At 42.3% G+C, this 13,369-nt stretch overlaps 1 protein-coding gene across 3 annotated transcripts; it reads right to left on the reverse strand.

Moving 5' to 3' along the window:
• Window positions 1–2,161: 2,161 nt before the first annotated feature.
• On the reverse strand, window positions 2,162–11,741 carry LOC113205462 (THO complex subunit 2). Of its 3 annotated transcripts, XM_026421105.2 has the most exons (25): window positions 11,629–11,741; window positions 11,056–11,129; window positions 10,869–10,960; window positions 10,635–10,760; window positions 10,449–10,564; window positions 10,242–10,369; window positions 9,911–10,167; window positions 9,688–9,837; window positions 9,430–9,602; window positions 9,156–9,354; window positions 8,911–9,077; window positions 8,634–8,820; window positions 8,281–8,558; window positions 8,070–8,187; window positions 7,639–7,983; window positions 7,261–7,563; window positions 6,173–7,144; window positions 5,951–6,085; window positions 5,666–5,870; window positions 5,530–5,570; window positions 3,284–3,469; window positions 3,138–3,192; window positions 2,994–3,061; window positions 2,796–2,869; window positions 2,162–2,649 (listed from the first exon to the last, which is right to left on the reverse strand). In XM_026421105.2, exons 1-25 carry the CDS (start codon window positions 11,691–11,693, stop codon window positions 2,619–2,621), a joined length of 4,545 nt encoding a protein of 1,514 aa, XP_026276890.1. In that variant the 5' UTR covers window positions 11,694–11,741; the 3' UTR covers window positions 2,162–2,618. The 3 variants fall into 3 exon arrangements, 1 of the variants encoding a protein (XP_026276890.1); XR_003303347.2 differs by lacking the exons at window positions 2,162–2,649; window positions 2,796–2,869; window positions 2,994–3,061; window positions 3,138–3,192 and having other exon boundaries at window positions 3,370–3,469; window positions 5,096–5,570; XR_003303346.2 differs by lacking the exons at window positions 2,162–2,649; window positions 2,796–2,869; window positions 2,994–3,061; window positions 3,138–3,192 and having other exon boundaries at window positions 3,370–3,469; window positions 5,033–5,570.
• Window positions 11,742–13,369: the final 1,628 nt, after the last annotated feature.

Consider the following 13,369-nt stretch of genomic DNA (forward strand, 5'->3'; position numbering starts at 1 on the left):
TTATTTATGTTAATATACTACCAAAATATGGGCTTTCATATCTTATTTTTTCGCATTTATTGTGCATCACAATGAACCTTATATCTACAAATATGTACAGGAAGGGAAGGGCCTTACAAAGTAGTAATTTGATAATCCTATGAACTAGCAATAAGTCGTTGACGTTCGTCGCGAGGTTGTGTTGTTGTTGTTGTTTGGGTTTTTGGATTGCGGGAGAGGGGGGGGGGGCTCAGCCGATGATGTAGGGCTGAGGGCTGAGGATGGCCTGGCCCAGCGGCACCACGGACGGAACCCACTGTGAAGGCAAACAACAGAAACAGGGCATTATACCAGCTACCTCGAATACGGCTGGATTCGGTAGGTTTTTGTGAGCAGTGAGCAGCTTGAACCGGACAATTCAGGACTACATACCCCTGTCAGGTTGACGGCGGCGGCGGGAACGCTCACCACGTAGCGCTTGGCTCTCTGCGCGTCAAAGTTCGAAAGTGGTCACTAACAAACAACCCGGTGAGAATTTGTTTTTCCGGCGACATCGTTTTGACATCGGTTTTCACGTCGTTGTGATATGAAAGAATGCCTGAAATCAGTGGCTTTTCCACGATCGGTTTCGTTTCGAATCCCACTGTCGAAAAGCCCACATTCCAATCGTAACGATATGAAAAACGATGTCGAAACGATGTCGTCCGAAAAAATTCTCACTGGATAGAGGAGGGTACGACAAAAGAATGGCTATACAAGAGGAATAATGGTGTTTTTCGACTAACGGAGGAAGAGGAATCGCGGGTAGAACATAAAGGTTCCTGATTTGCCGAGCGCCTACCCTCACCACCGGCGTGACGTAGGGGCGGGAAGCTTTCGACCAATCAATGACGTTTATGTTCTACCCGCTATTCTTCTTGCTCCGTTAGTCGAGATACACTTTACTCACGATGTCCGGGTCGGGGTTGGGCACGGGGCCGGCGGAGACGCTGGACTTCCCCGCCATGAGGACCGCCAGCAGCGCCAGCACCACCACCGCACTGCCCATGACGCTCTGCATCCTGCTCGACCTGCTGCTCCGCGCGGCGCTCGAGGACGGCAGTGTGTATGTATGTGTGTGTGGTCCGGAACTGCAGTCGTGCTATCTGTTCGGGATCCGATCGGGCTCTGGTCTCGCTCCGGCACGCCTCGTCCGCTCAAATACTCTCGGGGCAGGCGGTGAAGTTGACAAGTCAGGAGGGGGGGGGGGGATTGCAAACTGCTGGCCTTGATGAAGGTCGCCCAGGCTCCTATTTGGATAAATGCCCAGCAGACGCGACTTGAATCGTCTGGACCGAGTTGTGAGTGACAGCGAGCGGCCGACACTCGTGCATTTCCGCCCGCCTGTTCTGTCCCGCGTCCAGCGAGCGACGCAGCCACAACACGCTCCAGCAGGGCTGAATCGGCCCTGAATCCCGATCGGCTTGTGGCTTGTTTCAGCGCACTTTGCAGGACAACGCCTGCCAAGCTTTTACTTGATTCCGCAGTTCCCGCGCCCCCGGTCCAGATGGGTTGCATATTCGCACGGGACCGTAAGGCGCCTCGGCGAACGACGATAGGCAAGCCCGCACGCACGCCTGCATCCGGTACTGTACAACCAGAAGAGATGCCGACGCCTTTCAGGAGGATCGCGCTGAAAATAGGGTGGAGGTGGTGTTGAAAACGTCGTGAGAACGTTCAAATGAGCTCAGAGGCTCAGAGACACCGCTGAGAAGGTGTCCTCATGGTACCGTGTCAGGGCCGCGACACAACAGTATGCTGGGTTGCCTACTCGCTCCACCCGTAAGGCGCTAGGGTATGCAAACCCCGCAACACTGTTGTGTAGCGTTGTGACACACGGTACTGCCCCCCCCCCCCCCCCAAGGGAGCCCTAGAATCGCCCTCCTATTGTAGATGGCTCAGGCGGGTGACACCACGTCGTGAGGGGTATGGGGGCCTCGTCGTCCTCCTCGGCGGCCAGGACGTGCACCCTCATCTACGGCGCTCGCTCTCCGTAATAACCTACACAACGTGAAGCCGAATGACGGACGAGCTGACAGCGCGTCCACTCGGGACAAAAGGGGCAGCCGGAGCACAGCGGCCAGGCTCAGGGCTGCCACCGCGACTAATGAGGGGACGCAGACCACAACAACGCAACTCGTGATTATAGCTTAAAAAATCATATTATTTATTTCCTAGAGTTTTAAACACTTTTCATTTTACACTGATTGTTTTCCTTCCGTTTCCATTTACAAGCACAGCTTTCAAATTCAAGTCCGTGCCCTTCATTTCAAGTCGACTGTACATCTTAACTTAATACTCATTACAACACAAAAAACAAAGTGCTACATCTTAAACACTGGTAGAAATTAAACAACTAAAATCATTCATGAACAGATTTCAATTCAACACAATTCAGCAGAGAAGATCAATAAAAGGTCTCAATGCCAAGTCTTAAAACATGTAAAAAAAGACAAAAATAATAGTAATAAAGTTAACATGTCTGAGATCAGCAAACATAAGGGTCTAAAACAGATTACAAACTGTTATTTAGTTTCCAATTAAGTTAGTGAAGCTGAATCTTCAGAGAAGTCTTAATTGTCTGTCAAATCTGCTGACCATTATCTTCTTTTTGAGTCCAGATTCCTACGGCTGCATCATTGAGTTAAGGACATAACACACACTTTTTCCTAGTACTGAAGTACTGAAAAGTGATACATAGGTAGTCACTAAATTTATCTATAATATTGAAGCTGTAAAGTAATACACCAAAATCAAATAATGAGCAAAAAGGATACTGTTTTTCTCTTGTCTCTGAGTGTTCAAGGTGATCATGTGGTCTCTCCCTAGCACTTCCATAAGGGGATTTTTCCTGCCAACAATAAAAGAACATTTGCAAACTGTAAACTTCAAGCTGTAGTGAAACACTCAAGATACAAGTTGTACAAAAGCACTAACACACATACACACACACCAAAAAAAGAACAGTATCTTACCCTTGAATAACGGTGTTTGTCTCGATGAGTGTCAACTTGATCACCATTTTGGTGGGCAATCTTTGATGCTACGACAGAAAAAATTACAAATTCTAAAGCAAAGTAATCTTATTGTTAACAGTATTTGTCAAAGAATATACAAACCTTCATCCTTTCTTCGTTTGAGCTCTATAGTCGGATCATCAACAGCTCTTTCTCCCTAAAAGCGTAAAAGGTTGTGTTTTTTTTTTTTAAGTTACAGCTTTAAAATGTAACATTGACATAAATCAGACATACGATGTGCTACATACCCGTTTTCTTCCAACCTTCCTTTCTTTGCGCAATTCTTTCTCATCAGAATCAGGAGCAATCTTCTTACTGCGGGAACCACGCTCCCTTCTTTCTTTTCCTATAGCACCAGTCACTTCATCTAAAATATCTAACTGAGCAGCTGTAATATGTTGCTGTGCTGTTTTCCGATCATCATGTTTAGAGCTCTGAAAAGACATATTATAGCAAACATCTCACAACAAAGTCAACCAGCAAACAAGTATTGTCAATGTTACCCTTCAGACCATAATCCATAATTATTAACTAATACAAGAAAACTGAGGTCGTGAAAGACAGTAACAGACCACGCCAGGCTAGTCTGCATACCTTCATGGAAATGAACAGGAGTTTGAATGTTAGAGGGTACATTGTTCTTCATGCTACAATTAACTGGAGAGTTTAAGAAAATATCCTTCTGATGGCAGGTATAAATCTATTCACTTCTACTTACCCTATGAGTACTTTTTTCCAACCCCAAGATACCAGAGGAATGTTCAGAATTGCAAACAAGTAGGTAACACAGTTCAGTCCAGGTCAAAAATAAATAAAAAAGAAGTTGAACACTGACAGAATCTTCAAGAATATGAATCGAATTTGGAAAGCTGTTTCAAACTATCCAACCTCAAAAATGATTTTATTTATAGTAGTATCATATTATAAAATACTACAATCCATAACAGACAATAGGGATTGACTATACCAAACAAAGATAATAAATTGAAGGAAATGCCAAATTCCCTTCTATATTGTCACCAAGGTAGTGGAAGAGAATAAAAATTCTACAATCATTTGAGTACTCTTACAGATAAGGAAAAGAGCAGTTGTACAAAATCAAATCATTGAGTAAGAACAGTGTAAGGGACTATACATTACCCATAGTTTCTTACAGCAAAGCAAAGATTAAAAAACTATGGAGACTAAAGAAATAAAATTTATAGAAAACTCTAGTAAAACACCCAGGGGAAGTACATTCTCCAATAACAAAGGAATGGCAAAGGAGCATAACTTATGAAAGGTTTAGAAAAGAACTTAAGTTCTTGTTTGGTGTAAATAAAATCTTATCTGGAGAAAACGCCTTAATCCAAATGCTTACTAAAAATATTCAGTCTTGAAAAATCTAAAATGACAGTTAAAAAAGAAAAGAAAAAAGATAAGAACTGCACTCTTTTAATCTTTGAGCCGCGACCATTTAGTACCATCAATAAGTGGACAAGGATAAGAACATCAGTCGTTAAAGAGTAGGAAAAACGTATCTGATACATAATATGAATTGAGAGTGAAAACTTTTTCAAACTTCATCTGAAGATGAATAAGAGTTATCAGTACAGGACAAACTTCAGGGAAGCAAAAAACTAATGTGCTTAATACTGGAGCAACATTCACTTCAATCAAACAAGGACATGATTGGCGAGAACTGACTGGTAAACTAAACACAGCCTAATAGGTACAGATGAATAAAATAGAAATACGAATTCAGGTACAGGTCAGAAATACAAATTAGGTAGTTCTTTGTTATTTAGCGTTAACACACTACTAAACCTACCAGCTTTATTCACAATCAATAAAAGTACAATGTGGTACCCCTAACAAAGTATAAATTCACTTATAGGCTTGTTTAATAGATAGAAAATGAAAATCCTTGAGAGGCAGCAGACAGCTAGATTTGGCAGGTCACTTACCATCAATCACCAAACTTAAAAGGAAAAAGAGCCCACATAATGGTCAACTACCAATGCTGTCTAAAAAAAGAAGTCTCATGAGGACAGGCTGACAGGCTTCATTTCTTGACCTACTTTTCTTCACTGCCTTTTCATTATCACTTGACAATCTTCAGATATTCTTCAGTGAAGTGTCAGTCAGCCAAGTAAAAGTTGAATTCAGCTTGAATCACATGGTATCAATGGATTGGCTCTCTGACGATTTACTGCCAGTTACATCTCTGGCAAAGGATAGATGAGAACCAAATTTTGACTACACATGAGCCAATTAAGTCGAGATCCAAAATTTTGACAGGAATGAACCAAAAACTCTTTCCTGAGTTCTTCCGAAAGATCAGAGACGAATAGACCACAGATGGGACAAGATCCGAAGGACTTCAGTGACAGGACACCCAAGGAGCTTCACTAATCTTCATCCATGTTGTTCCAAGTATTGGGGATTATGGTCCAAGGGTTGGGGGTGTCTCCAAGGAGGAGATACAATTACATCAGCAGACCTGGATACTAACCTTCGAGGAAGAGCTGGCCTCGGTCTTCCGTCTTTTAACATCTGGAAGAAAAACAAATTTGAAACAAAACTAGTATTGGTAAAACACAAATAAACTACTATTAAACTTCAAAAATATTCAATCCAATGTGGTGTACCTCTATCAGGGTCTATGGGCTCCTGGCTTCGTCTATGACCAGAGCCTGCTGAACTATTACTGACAGAGCTTAGTTCTCTATCATCTATTGAATGAATATGGGAATCCTTTTCCCTTTCCTTCTCGCGTTCCCTGTCACGATCTCTATCACGGCCTCTATCCCTGTCTCGATCTTGTCTGTCCTCATTTTCCATGAAACGGTCATCCTAAAACAAATTTAAATTATATGAAAAAACTCAACTTAATTTCTTTGACAGAATGTAGCAAAAATATTTGAAAATTTTACCCTGGAAAGACGGTCTTCCTTTTCTTTTCTCTTTTCTCTCCAATCTTCGTCCCATTTCTCCTCCCTGTCGTCCCGTTCCTTCTTTTCTTTCCTAGGTACTTTCTCTTTGGGCTCACTATCTTTCTCACGTTCCCGCTGTGAATAAATGCTCATAGTATGAATAAGCTCCAGAAGTCCATTAAAATTTTAAGAGTTCATAAATTTTGGTAATGTTGTACTCACCTCACGGGTTTCCTTAGGGGCACTTCCCTTATTCTCTCCATTGATGGACTTTTGTGGTTCTGAAGCAGATGGAGCTGCTGCCCCAGGTGGTTTGGCAGCCGCTGCCGCTGCGGCCGCCGCAGCTGCTGCAGCTTCTTGGCGAGCTTGCTTGTCTCCCACTTGATGGAAGCTTGACTCAGGAATCATGGTGGCAGTTTTAGATTTAATCATACCTATGTAGCTCATAGCCAGAGCATACAAATCTTGTCTTTGATTCTTTTCTTCCTCACAAATCTTTTCCAGTTTCTTTTGGATGATGTGGCCTAATTTTATTAACACTGGGAAGTGTGGCAAGATGTTCCTCAAAATGATGAGAGAGTTACGTATTTGAACATAATCCTTGGAGTCTAGACATACTACCATGGCTTTTGTTATCTTGTAGTGCCATTTATGACAAACATGTCGGTAGTTTTCATAACCTACAAGATTGCAGGCTTCAGAAAATTGGTTACTAACTCTGTACTTGGTAACAAAGCCAGGATAATTAGCACATTCCTTTTCAAATATTGCCTTATCAGAGTGCCATCTCATCACAGTTTCCAACATAGAATTGAGGAATCTCCCATAGCGATTGGCTTCATTTTCAGTGCAAGAGGTAACAGAATAAGTGATATCACAGAAAAGCCTGTCATAGCACAACAATGTGGAAAAGTTGGCAGTTTTCAGACTATGGATTGTATGCACAAACTTGGCACAGTACATTGCATCAGCCATAGTAAATATACAGCGTGGAAACAGGCAAAGTTGAAGAAATTGAGTTATGGTCTCGTTTTTAGCAGCCTTCGCAGACCGTGAAAGGAACCAACTTTCTTTTTCATGTCTTAAGCGGGCATGTACCCTATCAACATGCTCCTGTTGCTTTTTCTTTTCATCTTGTAATTTATCTGCAAGTGCAAGATACCTCTCCTGTTCTTTCTTGCTTTTGCTAGATGGCTGCAAAATAATTAAGAATTTCAATGTTATAAACATACATTGAGGGATTGCAACACTTTATGAAGACCAGCAACAAAAGGTATTCAAATACCAATACCTAAAACATAGAAACTTACCATATCTGCTACAGCCTTAGCAGCTTCTTGCTTTAATTTCGCAATTTCCTTCTGATATGCCTCAGCAGGTACATACAAATCATACATAGTAAGAGACCAAAAAGTAACTAGGAATTGTGGAGATACATCTTCCCATAACTTCATAGGATGGAGCGGTTTCACAGATTCTACTATAGGCCCCATGACTTCAGAAGCAGCCTCCACATATTTTTGTTGTTTTTGAGCATTAGTTAGTTTCTTCAAGTTGGGGTCTGCCTTTCTCAACTGATCATATTCAGCCTTCCGCAGGACATCATATTTTAGCTGCAGAACCAATTGGCATTAATAGAATATTACCAGGCTACATTTAAATAACAAAACTTAACAGATAATACTTACAGCAATAGCATGATTAAACATGGGCCTTGCCAAGAAGAATGCTACATCAGTATGAATATGATAGACTAATAGTAAGCTATCAATTGGAGGAAGACGGTTGACATATTCCTCAACAGTCATTGTTTGGGACAAAAACGTGCCAAATTGAACTAAGGTATCTTGGGCTTGGTCATAAAGTCTACCGACAAGTTTGAGGTGAGAGCTCTCAGTTTCATGGTACACAACACAGTAACGCTGCTGAGCCATCAATAAACAGAGTGCAACAGCAAGATTTTGATCAGCTAGTGCTTCCCTAAGACGAGTAGATGACTTTTTAGTATTGCGCACTTGGTTGAAGTACGCAGCCTAAAATAAATAAAAAGCAAGATAAAAATTATTTTTAAACAAATTGTAAAACCAAAAACGATATATAATTCAGATCTATAGATTACCTCTCCTTTCAGGATTTCCCCTCCAGCCATGGCATCCAACTGCTCTGTTGTCATGTCTTCAACAGCTTCAATACCTCCCATCTTATGGACTATTTCATTCAAGATAAGAAGATCCAAACTGAAAATAGATGAATTTAGTTTTATTAAACCAAGCAATTATTTTATTGAATAAAATAGATTCAAACTTTAAAAAACTGAAGAATAAATGTACCTTCTTTGGGCTTTGAGCTGATTTGCAACATACTGTAAAAGGCCTGACAACTCAATGTTGTACTTCTTAAATATGGCTCCACAAAATGATGAAAGACTTTGCAGCCACTGTGATATAGAAGTGCCATCATGCTTAACACGATCTCTTAACTTATCAGCCTGGGTAAGACACTCAACCAAGCAATACGCTAACATATCATATGATAGAGATGTCAAGTACTTAAGGGAATCAACCACAGGTCCAATTAAGTTGTCATACAGCTGAATTTGTAGAAGCATCTATAAAATAAACAAATATAGATTAAGAATTTATTTCATTATTGTTAGTTGAAAAGAAACCATATAAATACTTACATAGTCAAATATGAATCCAGGTGCACTGTGAGTCATTTTGCCAATTAATCTTCCTATCTGTTTGATGTTTTCTTTGCTGACTCTTTTCATAATTGATTTGACCTTTTTGTGGGCTTCGGCATGCCGTATCATAAGCTTTGCATGGTGAAGGTAAGACTCATTTTTCCAGCGTCCATACATACTGTACCTATTGAAAAAAAATTAGGTTTGAAGTTACTTTTCAAAAAGAATGCATTATTTAATTCTAAATGTAACATATATACAGTTGTTAACGAACCTATGAGCATAGGGATATAGCTTTAACACATTCCAAACATCTTCAGCAATACAGCAATTTCCATCCAGGAATGAGAGTGCAGGAAGAATTGATTCGTCCAACAGTGTCATGACTTCATAGTACATGGAAGCATTGGAAGGGGGGGATAACTTGCCATCCAAACCAAGCTGAAAGGACACAAAATAGTAGTAAAATACCAGTAAACCACAAATGAAAAAACAAAACAGAGTCAGCAAAGTAAATACCTGTGATAGGGAACTTTTACAAATGCGGATAAGTTTAGATAACAAAATCGGGTCAGCATAAATGTACGGGCCAAGTAGTTGGAACATGGGTATGGCGTTGGTTTTCAATTCTTCAAAAGTATTAACTTGAGGTATCGCCAAAATGATTTGAGGAACAGATATTGGGCGACCTTTTATCTTGGGACCAAGTGAACATTCTCTGAAAATCAAGAAAATACTTAGAACATGCTGAATTTACTGTGAAACAAAGTTGGAGAAGTTGAAAAACACTCACTTCTTGTACAGAGGGTCTACTATTACATGTAAAATGTTACACATGGCTTTTGAAATAGTGGGTTGTTCTATCAAGAAATGATCAGGCAACCTCTTACACAAGTCTTTCACAACAGGCCATGCGCCAATATTGAGAAGAGCTTCACACAATCCAAACTTTTGATTTGCCGCAAACTGTTAAAAAAGGAATTAAAATGGTTAACTGAGTTTGTACTGTGATACTGTAGTACTAGGATAGTGTACAAAATCAGTCAATTACCTTCTCCAAAGGAGATTCTTTTTCTTCAGGCACTTCCTCTTTCTTCTCATCCTTATTTACAGACACCACATTCATCTTTCTGATTTGGTCTCTAGCATCTAACATTTCTGCTTCCCATTCCTTCACAATTGAAGCATCATCTGGAACCAACTGAAGATGCAAGAACAGATTAGACTATTGAAAACTAAACACTTTTATAGTTTAAGTCCTAAATAAATCTTACCCAAACTAGCAGATCTTCAAGAGTGATCAGTTCATACTGAAGCATAATAGCTGTGAGGAGGAATAGTGACTTCGGAGTTCTCTCAGCTCCTGGACCCTGATATAAGGAATACTTGAATCCCAGAACATCACACAAGATTTTTGAGTCATGCATGTAAGACCGTACAAGAGGCACAAAGTATTCATGTTCATGGGGGTGGCATTCAAAAGACTCTAACATCACATCCAACACTCGATTAGGATCCAAATTGAAGCAACCTAAAAAAATGTAAAGCATCAGTCAAAAATTCTGAAAATAAAAGAAAAATTTTTTGGAAGAAAATTTTTCTTACCAATCAATGACTTAATGGCTTCCAATGTTACCACAGGGTCACCAGAGAGACCTTGATTAAGTTCAACAATTAACTTGGCATATCCTTCACTTTCTTCCCGAAATAAGTTGAATTTTCTTTGTTTGTAGCTAAAAGCAGAAAAATCCAAAGTAGAGGATGCATATGTTACATACATAACAAGGTGGCATTAATGTAATTTGTCCTTACTATAGCTTTGTTTTCACTTTTATAAACTTGGTATAAAAGTTTCGGTTTCTTAAAATTCCAACTTCTTGAAGTGTATCAATTTCTGCTCTTTCTTTCATGAGACTGTCTGACAGAAACTAAAAGAAAACAACAAATGATTACAAAGATTTCCTAAAATTAAAGACAAAAGACACAACGCAATGTCACCTTTTCTGACTCCTTCAAAAGAAAATTGAAACACATTCGCTCTTCTGAAAGTTCAACACCTCCAGTTTCGGCATCAAGAATACAGAATATGTCTAAAATCAGTGCTGGTAAGTCGGAGTGCAATTTCTGTAAAAGCAATGGAATCCGTTTTAGCAGTGAGAAATGGACATAAGAGTTACAAAAAAAATTACAACATACAGAATTTACATTCAGAAAATGTGAAGTTAAACTTACTGAAAACTCTTCTAGGAAAGCAATAGTAGATTCCTTCTTCACCTGCCCATTGAGGGCAGCTCTCAGTAATTGAAATATCCATCGGGTCAAATCTGAAAGAGAGGAAGTTTTATTTAGGAATCGAAGCTTAGGGTGCGAGACGATTGAACTAATCAAATTGAAGTGATAAGGATCACAAAAGGAATACCTGAAGTCTTTTTTCCTGACTGAAATACAGGACTTCCATCACATGACTTTAAGGCTTCTGTACATTTGGACATGCTGTAAGCACAAATAAAAACATGAAAGGACATATTGCAAACATCCGCATCTGGAACAAGGGTCAATTAAAGAACTGATTATGGGAGAAATCAAAGAATTAAGAACAGACTAGTATTGCAGTTTTGAGGGAACAGTATACCCCACAAGGAGAGGCAACTAAGTACAGTAAATGAACAGGTTTTTGATAGATTTCTTTACCCCTACACTTAGATAGGTTATAGTATCCGAATCCGCCAGGACACATTTATATCTATTGTACACAGACGTACTCACTCAAACAGTAACGATGTAGCAAAAATCAATGGACATTTTACATTAAAATATCGATAAATACTTTAATTGATACGGAAACATTTACGAGATCGCACGGGAAGCCGAGAACGGACTGTTTACAAAACATGAGTTCTACAGTTGGTTTAAGAAAGCGGTCCGCTGACGCCGTACGCAACGTGACGCAAGAAAATTGACGGTGGTCGAGATATGAGCAAAATATACTTACAATTCCACTTTTCCTTGTCTGTCCCACGATTTCCATATATCGGGGCTCATCTTCGTATCCGCCATTTTGGTGGCTGCCTGACTCTCTGGCGGCCTGGAGCACACTGCGGCGGCGAGGATGGCGGGGAGGGGAGGGGGGAGGAGGGGGGTCGTCTCGGCTGTGGTCAGAGATGGTCATTTCTAGTCTCACATTCTCAGATCTCACTTCGAACATGGTTTAGACGGTTTAGAGTCGCCTGGGAGTTTCAAAATCCTACGTTTACGGGCAGTACGACCCCTCGGAGCACACCCCGACTGGCTGGAAAGTCCTTTTCGGTTTATTTTGCAGAGAAATAACATCTTGTTGTGAAGAGGGAATGACCGCCTAGTCCTCTCCATCCATGGGATGTCTACGGGGAATTCCCTAAAGGTCCTAACTTACGTTACTGCGCCGGAAACGCAGCATTCTCTTCATTCAGAGATGATTACAAGAGAAACGCGAGAATGGTTAAATGGCGTTACATGGCGTTAAATGGCAAGGCAGACTTAGGTCAAAAATTGTCTCCGTCACCGTCACCATGCGTCGTGCGTGCGTCGGCTCCGGGCCCAGGCGGAACACGCAACAGTCGTCAGAAACTCGTCAATGACCCTCATCTTACGTCCAAATGATATTAATCTAGGTACGTAGCCGCAGAAAATTTTGACAATGAGCGTCTTAGTAAGGTCATTTTTGAGATAATTTCGACAAACGTGTTCAACCTGGGGGGTGGTGGCTGCGTGACGTGAGGGATGGGGCGGGTGGGGTGGTTGTTGTGGTCGGGGGGTGGAGCCGCCGAGAGAAACAACAACAACGGCAGCAGGATCGCCACGCCAGTGCGCCAGAGACAGAGACCGGCTGGGGCTGGGCTGCCCGCCTCGCACCCTTGACGAGCCGCGGGCCGTTCTCCTGCTCCTCCGCGATCGCTCTCTTCTGGTCCGCGGCTCATTTCTCTGGCCGCTGCCCAGCGCCACGCCTGCTCACCTGGGGGCGCCGAGGTAAGACCGCAGCGCCTGAGGGCCCGGGCGGGCCGGGGCCGGGCGCGCGGCGTCCTGACCGCCGTGGCGGCCACCATCGCCTGCTCCGCGGGGCCTGCTCCGGGGGGGACGGACGGCGAGGAACTTGCGAGGGACGGCGGCGAGGTGCACTTAACGGCGCCAGGAGGACGGGGCCAACGGGGCAAGTCGCGAGCCAAGTCGCATCATTTATTAACGGCGCACCAACGACTAGCTTAACGACGCCGAAAGCGTTGCTGCCGTCGCCTTGGCAACGCGCGACAAAAGAACACCGACTCTACCGGCACCGCGCGCCCCGCGCGCCGCCCGCGGCGCCCGCGCCGGTGGGTCGCTGGGTCAGGTCGAGGGGTCGCGGGGGGAAGGGCTGACCCTGTGCAATGGGGGGTGAGCGGGAGGCGGGAGGAGCATATGCGAAGCATCTCTCTTTTTCAGCCCACTCCGCCTCCCTATGCCACTACTCGCCGCTCCTCGACATGGCATAAACAATGCGAACATGACAGTGGCAACGACAAACGATAAGACATAATGAATAATTAAGATATCGTTTCGAGACCACGTCTCACACGAGGTAATATGCGTCCACGCACGTTTTCACTCATCGGAATGACAATTGCTTCTTTGCATCCCAATACAACATTGCGATAACGGAAAGTAAAATATTATTCCCCAAACATAAGCGGACATCGTATCCCGTGGGGGTGGAGGGGGGG

This window comes from Frankliniella occidentalis, unplaced genomic scaffold (assembly GCF_000697945.3).
Source record: "Frankliniella occidentalis isolate FOCC.00 unplaced genomic scaffold, Focc_3.1 Scaffold56, whole genome shotgun sequence".
Classification (NCBI taxonomy): Eukaryota; Metazoa; Arthropoda; class Insecta; order Thysanoptera; family Thripidae; genus Frankliniella; species Frankliniella occidentalis.